At 42.2% G+C, this 13,686-nt stretch overlaps 1 protein-coding gene across 1 annotated transcript in view; it reads right to left on the reverse strand.

The window, feature by feature from the left end:
• Window positions 1-13,686, reverse strand: part of LOC111964664 (lysyl oxidase homolog 2A) — a 48,483-nt gene extending 34,797 nt beyond the window's left edge. The window contains exons 1-3 of the mRNA XM_023988507.2: window positions 13,560-13,686; window positions 4,546-4,885; window positions 3,024-3,199 (exon numbers count right to left, since the gene is read on the reverse strand). Coding sequence (XP_023844275.1) covers window positions 3,024-3,199; window positions 4,546-4,840 — 471 coding nt within the window. The 5' untranslated portion in view covers window positions 4,841-4,885; window positions 13,560-13,686. The remainder of the gene's footprint in view (window positions 1-3,023; window positions 3,200-4,545; window positions 4,886-13,559) is intronic.

The raw sequence follows: 13,686 nt of genomic DNA on the forward strand, positions 1-13,686 counted from the left end.
TTGATTGCCTTACGGAGGGAATAACTACACTGTTTCTATTCAAACATATTCCCAGTCACATTGCCATGGTTAAATGCAGGGGTTATCCACGGTTTCTGATTTGGGTAGGTTTTAATAATCACAGTGGGAACAACATCCCCTAAACACTTCCTGATGAACTCAGTCACTGTGTCCGTGTATATATCAATGTTATTATCCGAGGCTACCCAGAACATATCTCAGTCCACGTGATCAAAACAATCTTGAAGCATGGATTCCGATTGGTCAGACCACCGTTGAATAGACCTTAGCACGGGTACTTCCTGTTTGAGTTTCTGCCTATAGGAAGGGATGAGCAAAAGGAGTCATTATCTGGTTTGCCGAAGGGAGGGCGGGGTAGGACCTTGTAGACACCCCGGAAGTTGGAGTAGCAATGGTTGAGTGTTTTAGCAGCGCGAGTACTTCATGTTAACAGAACTTCGGTCGCGTTTGCCTGAAATTTGCTTTGTTAAAATCCCCAGCTACAATAAACGCRGCTTCAGGATATGTGGTTTCCAGTTTGCACAAAGTCCAGTGTAGTTCCTTGAGGGGCGTCATTGTATCGGCTTGAGGGGGAATATAGACGGCTATAACTATAACCGAAAATAATTATCTTGGGAGGTAATACGGGATTTAATTGTGAGGTATTCTAGGTCGGGTGAACAAAAGGACTTGAGTTTCTGTACGTTATCACAATCACACCATGAGTAGTTAATCATGAAACATACAGCCCCGTCTTTCTTCCAGGAGAGTTCTTTATTCCTGTCTGCGTGATGTACTGAGAACCCAGCTGGCTGTATGGATAGGGACAGTATATCCAGAGAGAGCCATGATTCTGTGAAACAGAGTGTTACAGTCCCTGATGTCTCTCTGGAAGGAGATCCTCGCTCTGAGCTTGTCTACTTTATTGGCCAGAGACTGAACATTAGCAAGTAATATACTCGGAAGCGGTGGATGGTGTGTGCTCCTCCTGAGTCGGACTAGAAGTCCACTCTGAATACCTCTTCTCTGCCAACGGCGTCTTAGAGCAGCTTCTGGGATAAGTTCAATTGCCCTGGTCGGTACAAACAAAGGATCCAATTCGGGAAAGTCGTATTCCTGGTCGTAATGCTGGTGAGTTACCACCACTCTGCTATCCAAAAGTTATTTCCGGCTGTATGTAATAACACAAAAAATGTTCTGGGCTAATAATGTAAAAAATAACAAACAAAAAAAATGAAATACTGCAAAGTTGCTTAGGAGCTAGAAACAGCTAGAAGCAGAGCTGCCATGTCTGTTGGCGCCATCTTCCTTTACCAGACAAGGTATGCTTATAARTCCCGTGCCATTATGTTATATTATATGATTTTATAGTAAGAAGAATATAATTGCACCTAGCTGAATAAAATAGAAAGGATATTTTTCCCATTCCTRAACTAGTGATCATATGAAGTGGCTATGCTGAGCGTAAAAGTGATCATTTGAAACAGGTCCTTTATGCTAGATTTAGAGTTATTTTGAAACTTTAGTTGTGAATTATACAAACCTTAGAATGTCTTAGAAATCAAAACATATATGGGCTGCATGGTGCGACTATAGGCTATTGATGATTTGGGAAAGTAGTAAAAAAGCTTGCGCTCTGTTCCCTGCCCCAGGTTGCACACGCTGTTCTCTCATCAAGCGATCATATTTCACCCATCAGATAATACTTCATTTAATCTTATCTTTACTAAAATGTAAAATGAGTTTCGATTTAGAATGGCCTATTATCAACTGGGCAGGAACAGGGGCAGGGGGGAAAAAACATGTTATCCGTATGCACTCGAATAGTGAATGGAGGCCGCTTTCCCATGGTTAATTTTTCAATCATGCTGGGAAGGCTACTCCGGTTTATAGCGGAGTATGTGCTTAATATAAGCAGCTGAGAAATAAATAAAGTAGCAGCTGGGATCCTTCTCTTTCTAGTGGCAGTCATCAAAACTCTTCTTTCACACGGGATTCCATATAGAAATGTCTGGGCTTATAAGAACACTTATTTCAGTCTACGCATCAACCCCTGTTTGAGGAGCATGCAGCCTCTTTCTGTGCGACAGGTGATACTCCGCCCAAACTCTGTATGCCGTGGGCTCTCCAACCTTGTTCCTGCAACTACCCAGTGCTTAATTTGTGAAGCCAAGTGAAATCTGTTCGGGAACATCGATAGTAAAAAAAATTCACAACTAAACATATTTCATTAAACTGTTGGCCCTCAGTTTCTTCTGCTGTGCGTAATATGAGGTAGGCTATTAGACTACGTATTGTATAACGGCACAATCATTATTTTAATTCAGTTTTTGGGGGGAGGGCTGTATATGCTGTATAGGTGTTTTGAATGAATCATCACCTTAGAAAGCGCTGTCCATTTCGTTGGTTTGGCTTTGAAACAACATCCACAACGACCATGTTTTCCACTCAGTTTTTTTTTTACTTCTTTCTTCAAATTGATCATCACAGTGAGGTGATTTTTAAAGAATCATACTGTTTTGATGATGTGTTTGATGTGATTTTCAATTGCATTTATGTCAGAGTGGTTAGAGGGACAATAGAGCCCTCGGTACCAGGCCATTAGCGACCAGGTGGTCGTTAGCAAGTTGGGTACTACCAACGCATGTCCAGAGCGCATAAAAGGAGATTACCATGACTCAAAGGTCACATGGAATTCGACTGAGGTCAAGACTCATGACTGCCTGTGTGGCTGGCAATACGGTCACTGCAACCGAGCTAACTGTAAGACATTTCCACACTAGATCTCTGATATCAAGGAATTATTACTCTGTTTATTATTCAAACTTCAAACACATATTCTCATGTCCTGCATTGCTGTGAAATTGCTACACAAGCACCTTAACAGCATCCAATCAAAGCAAAGATGCAATCATGTAGATGGCRTGTGTGCGCGGCCATGCGTACATACTTGTGTGCATTTCCATGTGTGTGTGCATTTTTCTATGTGCTCACACGTTGTGTCTGTATGTTTTAAGGCTTACTTCCACATTGTCGGTGAGGGTACTGATGAATTTGAAGCCGGGGATTCGTCTCTGGCTACACACCACTCCCACGTCCTCAGAGTGTTTGCAGTCGGAAACTCCGAAGCCATTGGATTCACACTGGGCCAGGGTTCTCTCTAGTCCCGAACAGTGGACGTTGTCCAACCAGATCCGACCTACGAACAATGGGGGACAGAGACATATTCTCTGATGACCACACATGAAGGTAAGGGGACCCTCTCCATTCTCCATTCTCAACACCCTATATCCATTTTAGGCTTCAACAGACAACACCTTTAGGTAACAATTTGGGCCTGTCTAGTTATCAACTTTCATTGTACAGTATATTCTCCATTGAACATTATTTTAAGTCCAGGACTAGGCTTAATGAGTTCATGACAACTCACCTATTGCTTAGGTTAGATTGACTACTTCATGCAAGAAATAAGTGTTACAGAATTCCAGTTGCCATCACTTGTAAAAAAAATACATTTATGGCTCTTTAGACTAATCTAAATGGTCTACTGTTCTCTTCAGATTCTGATAGGGCATATTAACTCAGCCTTTTGAGATTTTAAATGTTGCAGAATTGCTCCTGGAATGTTGGGCCTATGCTGGTGGATATCCACACCTTATTTCTATGTTACCTTGTTTGCTTTCCCAGCGAACAACTCTTCAGTCTACATATTTCAAGATCAAGAAATCATCTGGGCACATGCAGTGAACTAGACACCACTGAAATTATATGACTTCTATCTCAGCAGCTCAGAACAGAATGTGATTTGTCCTATGGAAATTCCGGGACTAATGCAGCACATTTCCCCTGTCTTGGACCATAATCCCTCAAAAAGCAATGTTTTACCCATTACAGTCTATCTGATACACACCAATCAAACCCTACGTGAGGAAAACGATTGGCAACTGGAAACACACTAAGCCAGACGCATAGACATAATCTCATCATCCCCCTTGTCTTGAAGATCTCTAGTACAGTCATATGTCTAATTACTTTCCCAACTCCATAATTCTGACTGAAGGTTGTAAATGAGACAGTATGTATGGAGTTGCATGAAGCTCTGTCTGCTCTCTATAAAAGCTAGATGATTGATGTTATTAACACAACCGCCCCTTGTTAATGACTCGTGTTCCCATTGAGACTTTGTCTCCTTGCTATGCTAATCATAGTTCCTGCAAAGAGTGACATACTGTATCTCACCTATGTATCTTCCGGTTGTAATAGAACAGGTTAAAAGCGTTGGGCCAGTAACCGAAAGGTCGCTGGTTTGAATCACCAAGCCAATTAGGTGAAAAATATGTCGATGTGCCCTTGAGCAAGGCACGTAATCCTAATTGCTCCTGTAAGTCGCTCTGGATAAGAGCGACTCCCCTTTCTGAGATACATGTATTTGTTTCAAAATATATAATTTCTCTGAACTATCCCTTTAAGTAAAGTCTTAATGGTCAGAGTGGATTTCAGATTCCAACATGTTACTGAACCATCTCTTCTCCCTGTGTTCCTTACCTTCTCCCTTGCCATACTTGGAAGAAGGAGACCAGGATACAGCCTCCACGTAGCCCAACTCCCTGCACACGACGTTGGCTGCATGGATGGAGAAGTCATCGTCGCACACCGTGCCCCACTCTCCATTATAGTAGACTTCAACCCGGCCCTCGTAGTGCTTGTGTTTGTCCCCTGCCAGACGCAGCTGGATGATGGGGGTGCCAGGGGGTAGTTTGGTATCCAACTGGGCCTGGCAAAGTGCCCACACACAGAGAAGCGTGGCCAGGCGGCACAGGAGAGAGCAAGGAGACGGCATTGCTAGGAATGGGCAGGGAACTCACCACACTGTACTGTAGACCACCTGGAGGAGGGAGACACAGACCAGAGTGACCAATGAATGACTGCAATAAGCAACGTGATGTATTATGTCGTGGGTATTTAACTTAATTTAGGCAACTTTTGCGGGCCACATCAAATCGACTCGTGGGCCAGATTTGGACCACAGGCCGCCAGTTGAAGACCATTGTAATATGCTATGGGTTGCATAAATGTATATATTTCTTTTTACAGCTTTTAACAATTGAGGGATTTCTGAAATTATTGAACATCTACTCTATACCAACAGAAAACTGACATGTATTCAATGGACTGCTACAGTTTGGGTTTGAGGTCGACCGATTAATCGGAATCGGCAATTAATTAGGGCCGATTTCAAGTTTTCATAACAATCGGAAATCGGTATTTATGGACACCGATTTGGCMTTTTTTTTCAAGTAAGAACACATTCTTATTTTCAATGACGGCCTAGTAGGAACGGTGGGTTAACTTCCTCGTTCAGGGGCAGAACGACAGATTTTTACCTTGTCAGCTCGGGGGATTCAATCTTGCAACCTTACAGTTAACTAGTCCAACGCTCTAACCACCTGATAACATTGCACTCCACGAGGAGCCTGCCTGTTACACGAATGCAGTAGAAGCCAAGGCAAGTTGCTAGCTAGCATTAAACTTATCTTATAAAAAACAATCAATCAATCATAATCACTAGGTAACTACACATGGTTAATGATATTACTAGTTTATCTAGCGTGTCCTGCGTTGCATATAATCGATGCGGTGCGTATCGTTGCTCCAATGTGTACCTAACCATAAACATCAATGTCTTTCTTAAAATCAATACACAGAAGTATATATTTTTAAACCTGCATATTTAGCTAAAAGAAATCCAGGTTAGTAGGCAATATTAACCAGGTGAAATTGTGTCACTTCTCTTGCGTTCATTGCACGCAGAGTCAGTGTATATGCAACAGTTTGGGCCGCCTAATTTTCCAGAATTTTACGTAATTATGACATAACATTGAAGGTTGTGCAATGTAACAGGAATATTTAGACTTATGGATGCCACCCGTTAGATAAAATACGGAACGGTTCCGTATTTCACTGAAAATATAAACGTCTTGTTTTCGAGATGATAGTTTCCGGATTCGACCATATTAATGACCTAAGGCTTGTATTTCTGTGTGTTATTATGTTATAACTAAGTCTATGATTTGATAGAGCAGTCTGACTGAGCGGTGGTAGGCAGCAGCAGGCTCGTAAGCATTCATTCAAACAGCACTTTCCTGCGTTTTGCCAGAAGCTCTTCGCTGTGCTTCAAGCCTATCAACTCCCGAGATTAGGCTGGTGTAACGGATGTGAAATGGCTAGCTAGTTAGCAGGGTGCGCGCTAATAGCGTTTCAAACGTCACTCGCTCTGAGACTTGGAGTAGTTATTCCCCTTGCTCTGCATGGGTAACGCTGCTTCGAGGGTGGCTGTTGTCGTTGTGTTCCTGGTTCGAGCCCAGGTAGGAGCGAGGAGAGGGATGGAAGCTATACTGTTTCACTGGCAATACTAAAGTGCCAATAAGAACATCCAATAGTCAAAGGTATATGAAATACAAATCGTATAGAGAGAAATAGTCCTATAATTCCTATAATAACTACAACCTAAAACTTCTTACCTGGGAATATTGAAGACTCATGTTAAAAGGAACCACCAGCTTTCATATGTTCTCATGTTCTGAGCAAGGAACTTAAACGTTGGCTTTTTTACATGGCACATATTGCACTTTTACTTTCTTCTCCAACACTTTGTTTTTGCATTATTTAAACCAAATTGAACATGTTTCATTATTTATTTGAGGCTAAATTGATTTTATTGATGTATTATATTAAGTTAAAATAAGTGTTCATTCAGTATTGTTGTAATTGTCATTATTACAAGTAAATTTTWAAAAAATCGACCGATTAATCGGTATCGGCTTTTTTTGGTCCTCCAAWAATCGGTATCGGCGTTGAAAAATCATAATCGGTCGACCTCTAGTAAGGGTGGTGAGTGGTTTGAGTCAAGCACTCAGCATGCGTTTTGCATTTTATCGGACAGAAATAAGTCTTCTTGTGTTTTGAGCATCATACGCAGTCGTCAGCATCAAATCATTAGAGACTGACTATTTTGACATTCAACCTCACAGCCTTCTCCAACAATCTAGAATTAACCACAATGCCGGGCMAGGGTAGACTGAGCAATGTTGGAGGATTGGGGATGGTGGGAGCAAAACAAATCTCTCGCGGTGAGCAATGTTCACAGCAGAGGAGAGATTTTTAGTTTCATGGATAGATACAGTAGATGGGTGGATCGATTGATAGATAGATCGGTGGGTGGATGGATGGGGAGATTTCCCCATTCAGTTCAAAGTCCACAATACACCATAATACATTTTAGAGAAAACAAATCGACTGCTGCTTCTATGTCATGGCAATGTTACTGCTTTGCTTCACCATTTACTGACAGAGGTATGTGTAGGGTTGTCAGCAGTGCAGGCTTTTCTCCTGTTGCTGGGCTGAAGGGAACGGCATGTCCCAGACAGGGACTCAACTTTGTGGGCCTAATGCGTTTCACATGTGGTTGTGTTTTGTATGCTCCTATGTTTTAATCTCTGCCTGGGCCGGAGATCCTACTACCCCTCAGGGCTGTGGAACCAGATAACGGGAATGTTTGCTTTTACCTCTCTTTTCAGCCAGGCCATGGAAGTGTCAACGGAGAGAAGTATTCCATTCAGCCCTGCACGTAAGGGGGGGTAGTAGCCCTGCACGTAAGCCCCAGCCTAGGGGCAACTAACCATGTCGACGTCATGGTAAAGACAAACAAACTGCTGAGGTAGCAAACTTGGGGGGGCAATGGTCAAAATGATCAGCCTTAATTAATCAAATACTCATAAATATCTTTGTTTTCCCTTAATATTATATATAACCCGGACCACGGCCGGCCCGCTCATTAGGCAGGATTAGGGGGCTGTCTATGACGGCAGATTGACGAGGCGGAATTTTCTGAGCTAAACTGACCAAGACGCACCTCCAACAACAACACATAAAACCTCACATAAATATGCCCAAAAACAATGACAATTTCTCTCAACCAGTGGGATATGGGCTTTTTAGGTGAGCTCTAATGCCGCCCTGTGATAAACAGTGGCCACTTTGTCAAAGGCAGGGGCACAAGATATTCAGCTTGCCCATCCCCAGCGCGCCGCTGCGGCGCTCCACCAACGTTCCATCAAAAAAATATTCTAACATAAATCACGTAGCAGATATAGGATATGGTAGAACGAGTATGTGGCCTTTTCTGTAGTCTACAGGCTGGAGGTAAAATGTACGACAATGTAATGAGATGGACACTTTTTACATCATGCAGGTGTCTCTGATCAAATAGCCTAAACAAAATGGCGCCCAATCAAATAGAAAATGCACTGACATGTTAACAAACGGTATATCCTAAAAACAGGACAGGTCAAAGTAAAATGGACAATATGAATGGACAATCACAACTGTTGTCCAGGAGTTTCACACCATTGTCATGATCAGTGGTTTCAAGTTTGTATAGGTAAATTTTTGACCAGCTGATCATAGCGAAAAATAAAATACATCTGCATTTCCCACTGTGTAAACACATTGCAAATAGGCTCACAATAACTGATAAAATTGGGTAGCTTATATTCAGAGCTTACGTAGCTAAAATGACAAGTCACAGGAAACAGGACTAATAAAGTCAATGAAAAAGCCAGTTGTACAAATGGTGGGTCTACCACATGGACGGGCATTTATAAAATACAAAAGTATGTGGACACCCCTTCAAATTAGTGGATTCGGCCGTACCCGTTGCTGACAGGTGTATACAATCGAGCACACAGCCATGCAATCTCCATTGACAAACATTGGCAGTAAAATGTCCTTAAYGAAGAGCTCAGTGACTTTCAATGAGGCACCGTCATAGGATGTGACATCAGTTCGTCAAATTTCTGCCCTGCTAGGGCTGCCCCGGTCAACTGTAAGTGCTGTTATTGTGAAGTGGAAACGTCTAGGAGCAACAACAGCTCAACCGTTGAATTGGTAGGCCACACAAGCTCACCGAACAGGACCGCTGAGTGCTGAAGCACGTAATGCATAAAAATCGTCTGTCCTCTGTTGCAACACTCAATAACGAATTCCAAACGGCCTCTGGAAGCAACGTCAGGAGCTTCATGAAATGAGTTTCCATGGCAGAGCAGCCACACAAAAGCCTAAGATCACCAAGCGCAAGGCCTAGCGTTGGTTAGGCATTCGCAAAGCTTGCCGCCATTGGACTCTGGAGCAGTGGAAATGCGTTCTCTGGAGTGATGAATCACGCTCGACCATCTGGCAGTCCGACGGACGAATCTGGGTTTGGCGGATGCCAGTACAACGCTACCTGCCCCAATGCATAGTGCCAACTGTACAGTTTGGTGGAGGAGGAATAATGGTCTGGGGCTGGTTTTCTTGGTTTGGGCTAGGCCCCTTAGTTTCAGTAAAGGGAAATCTTAAAGCTGCAGTATACAATTACATTCAAGACGATTCTGTGCTTCCAACTTTATGGCAACTTGAAGGCCCTTTCCTGTTTCAGCATGACATTGCCCCCTTGCACAAAGCGAGGTCCATACAGAAATGGTTTGTCGAGATCAGTGTGGAAGAACTTGACAGGCCTGCACAGAGCCCTGACCTCAACCCCATCGAATACCTTTGGGATGAATTGGAACGCCGACTGCGAGCCAGGCCTAATCGCCCAACATCAGTGCCCGACCTCACTAATGCTCTTGTGGCTGAATGGAAGCAAGTCCCCACAGCAATGTTCCAACATCTAGTGGAAAGCCTTCCCAGAAGAGTGGAGGCTGTTATAGCAGCAAAGGGGGGGACTAACTCCATATTAATGCCCATGATTTTGGAATGAGATGTTCGACGAGCAGGTGTCCACATACTTTTGGTCATGTAGGGTATGTATTTTAAACATACGTAAAATCTGTCTTTTCACCTTTCATTCAGAACCTAAATTGAACCTAACATCAACGTCTGGAAAATACGTATTTTACATGTCTTTTCAACATAATTTTTCTTACTGGGACTATTCTGGTTTTCTAGGGGTGGTGTAATTTTTTGGTCTCGCCTAGGGTGGCAGAATGGCAAGGACCAGTCCTGACCCGGACGTTTCTTATATGGAACATATTAAGAGGGATTTGTCAGCACTTTTTCAAAATTTCTGACTGGCTTTCAATCTTTCCCTGACCTTACAGTAACCGTCTGCAACCACAATGTGGCTCTGACTTCAGATTCCCAAGCTGCAATCACTTTAGCAGCAGTAAAAAAAAGTACTTAATTTTATGAAATAGTGAAGTAATATACAGTCACCACAAATGATTGACACCCTTGATAAAATAAATAAAGGTTAAATAAATTTAAAAAATAAAGATGAGCAAAAAAGACTGTAATAAAATAAATAATACAAATAATGAGCTGTATTGTATGCTACATTTTTGGGGGAAATTATTTTATACTGACACAAGTCAAAAATTATTGGTACCCCTGTTTTCAACATGTTTTGCACTCTCCCCTTTCTATAATGTTTAATGATTGGACAACACATTGAAAGGGATCTTAGACGATTCCTCCATACAGAATATTTCCAGATCATTGATATCCTTTGGTCTGCGCTTATGGACTGCCCTCTTCAATTCAAACCACAGATTTTCAAAGGGGTTCAAGTCCAGAGACTGAGATGGCCATTGCAAAATGTAGATTTTGTGGTCAATAAACCATTTCTTTCTGGATTTTGATGTGTGCTTGTGGTCATTGTATTGCTGGAAGATAGTTTCAGCCTCTGGGCAGAGGCAAGCAGGTTTTTTACTAAAATGTCCTGGTACTTGGTAGAGTTCATGATGCAGTTGACCTTAACAAGGGCCCTAGGATCAGTGGAAACAAAACAGCCCCATAACATCAAGATCTATCACCATATTTTACAGTAGGTATAAGGTTATTTTATGCACATCCATCATTCTTTTGACAACAAACCCACCGCTGGTTTGAGTGGCCAAAGAGATCTTCCAAGGCTTTCGACTCTGTCAATCACTGCATTCTTATAGACAGACTCAATAGCCTTGGTTTCTCAAATGACTGCCTCGCCTGGTTCACCAATTACTTCTCAGATAGAGCTCAGTGTGTCAAATCGGAGGGCCTGTTGTCCGGACCTCTGGCAGTCTATATGGGAGTGCCACAGGGTTCAATTCTCGGGCTGACTCTTTTCTCTGTATATATCAATGATGTCGCTCTTGCTGCTGGTGATTCTCTGATCCACCTCTACACAGACAACAACATTCTGTATACATCTGGCACTTCTTTGGACACTGTGTTAACAAACCTCCAAATGAGCTTCAATGCCATACAGCACTCCTTCCGTGGCCTCCAACGCTTTTAAATGCTAGTAAAACTAAATGCATGCTCTTCAACCAACTGTTGCCCGCACCTGCCCGCCCGACCAGCATTACTACTCTGGACGGTTCTGACTTAGAATATGTGGACATCTACAAATACCTAGGTGTCTGGTTAGACTGTAAACTCTCCTTCCAGACTCACATTAAGCATCTCCAATCCGAAATTACATCTAGAATCGGCTTCCTATTTCACAACGAAGCCTCCTTCACTCATGCTGCCAAACATACCCTCGTAAAACTGACTATCCTACCGATCCTCGACTTCGGCGATGTCATTTATAAAATAGTCTCCAACACTTTACTCAGCAAATTGGATGCAGTCTATCACAGTGCCATYCGTTTTGTCACCAAAGCCCCATATACTACCCACCACTGCGACCTGTATGCTCTCGTTGGCTGGCCCTCACTACAAATTCGTCGCCAAACCCACTGGCTCTAGGTCCTCTATAAGTCTTTGCTAGGTAAAGCCCCGCCTTATCTCAGCTCACTGGTCACCATAGCAACACCCACCTGTAGTACGCACTCCAGCAGGTATATTTCACTGGTCATCCCCAAAGCCAACACTTCCTTTGCCCGCCTTCCTTACAGTTCTCTTCTGCCAATGACTGGAACGAATTGCAAAAATCACTGAAGCTGGAGTCTGATATCTCCCTCTCTAACTTTAAGCATCAGCTGTCAGAGCAGCTTACCGATCACTGTACCTGTACACAGCCAATCTGTAAATAGCACACCCAACTACCTCATCCCCATATTGTTATTTATCCTCTTGCTCTTTGCACCCCAGTATCTCTACTTGCACATCATCTGCACATCTATCACTCCAGTGTTAATGCTAAATTGTAATTATTTCACCTCTATGTATTGCCTTACCTCCCTAATCTTACTACATTTGCACACACTGTACATAGATATGTCTATTGTGTTATTGACTGTATGCTTGTTTATGTGTAACTCTGTGTTGTTGTTTTTGTCGCACTTTGCTTTATCTTGGCCAGGTCGCAGTTGTAAATGAGAACTTGTTCTCAACTGGCCTACCTGGTTAAATAAAGGTGAAATAAAAAATAAATCTATTTTTGTCTCATCTGACCATAGGACTCGGTTCAACCCTAGTGCCAATGTCGTTTAGCAAACTCCAGGCGTTTACATTTGTTGGTTGCTTTCAATAAAATAAAATAGAACTGTCAACACTTCCAAAGAGCCTATTGTCATGGGGGTGGCATCTAATTGTAGATTTGGAGACTTGATGACCCCAAGTTGATACCCAGTTCTGTATTTCTCCAACTGTGGCCCTTGGATTTTCCTTTGCCTCCTGAACCATCTTCCTCACTGTGTGTGGGGACAAGATACACATCCGTCCAAATCCAACAGGTCTACCACTGTTCCAGTGATTTTAAACTGAGATAAAAAAAAAAAAATTAAGTAGAATGTTAATGCAGATGTTATTTCTAAGAATATTTAGGGGTGCCTATAATTTTGACAACTATCTTTTTTTGTGTTTATTTTGTATTACTTGTTAAACAAAATCACTTCCTTTGAGCAATTGTATTAGTGTAAAATAATATCATTTCCCAACATTTTTTGCCAAACAATATAGCTTAGTATTTGTATTATTATTTATTTATTTTATACAGTCTTTATCAAGGGGGACAATAATTTTGGAGTGGACTGTAAATACCTCAGGCAGTAAAGACCACCTATCAAAGCCCCGGCAACCGTTTTCCAGCTAAAGGCAGACAAAGATAAGTCTTCGTCACCCCCCCCCCCCCATTAGCAGATAATGATAATCTTCTCCCAAAATAAAAAAGATTTAGACAGGCCCAACCACTAGACTAAAAATAGACCAGCCCTTCTGGCATTTGCCTGAAATGCCAGATGGCCAGTCCCCCCTGCTCAACTACACAAAGCTAGTTATGGCAAGGGTAGAGACTTTCCTAAAGTTGACTTGGATAGCTATTAGCGTACTAGGGGGTAACTAGCCCCAATTAAGAACAATGTCTAATTGCTGACACAAAAAAGCAACAAAACAAAAAATGCTTTAGGCGAATAAACTATAGAGGGAAATAAATGGCTACAGTTTACACTTTTTAAAGTTATTTCATGAACTGTTGTTTTTAGAAAAAAACTTGTTTTTTAAAAGTACCGGGTAACTTCAAGATTTTCCCGTTATTTATTTAAAATGCTCTGCATCTGGAACAGCTATAATGTGCATAAAAAATACCCACTTACTTGAAGAAATGCCGAAGATGACCTCGCGCCAAAAAGAGGAGCGTTTCAATCGAATTGGGCTTCTCAATGTCTAGGCTGCAGCAGTGATGTCGTCAAACCTTCACTCCGGTCGTTCCTCGAAACGTTC

This window comes from Salvelinus sp. IW2-2015, linkage group LG1 (genome assembly GCF_002910315.2).
Source record: "Salvelinus sp. IW2-2015 linkage group LG1, ASM291031v2, whole genome shotgun sequence".
In the NCBI taxonomy this organism is placed as follows: domain Eukaryota; kingdom Metazoa; phylum Chordata; class Actinopteri; order Salmoniformes; family Salmonidae; genus Salvelinus; species Salvelinus sp. IW2-2015.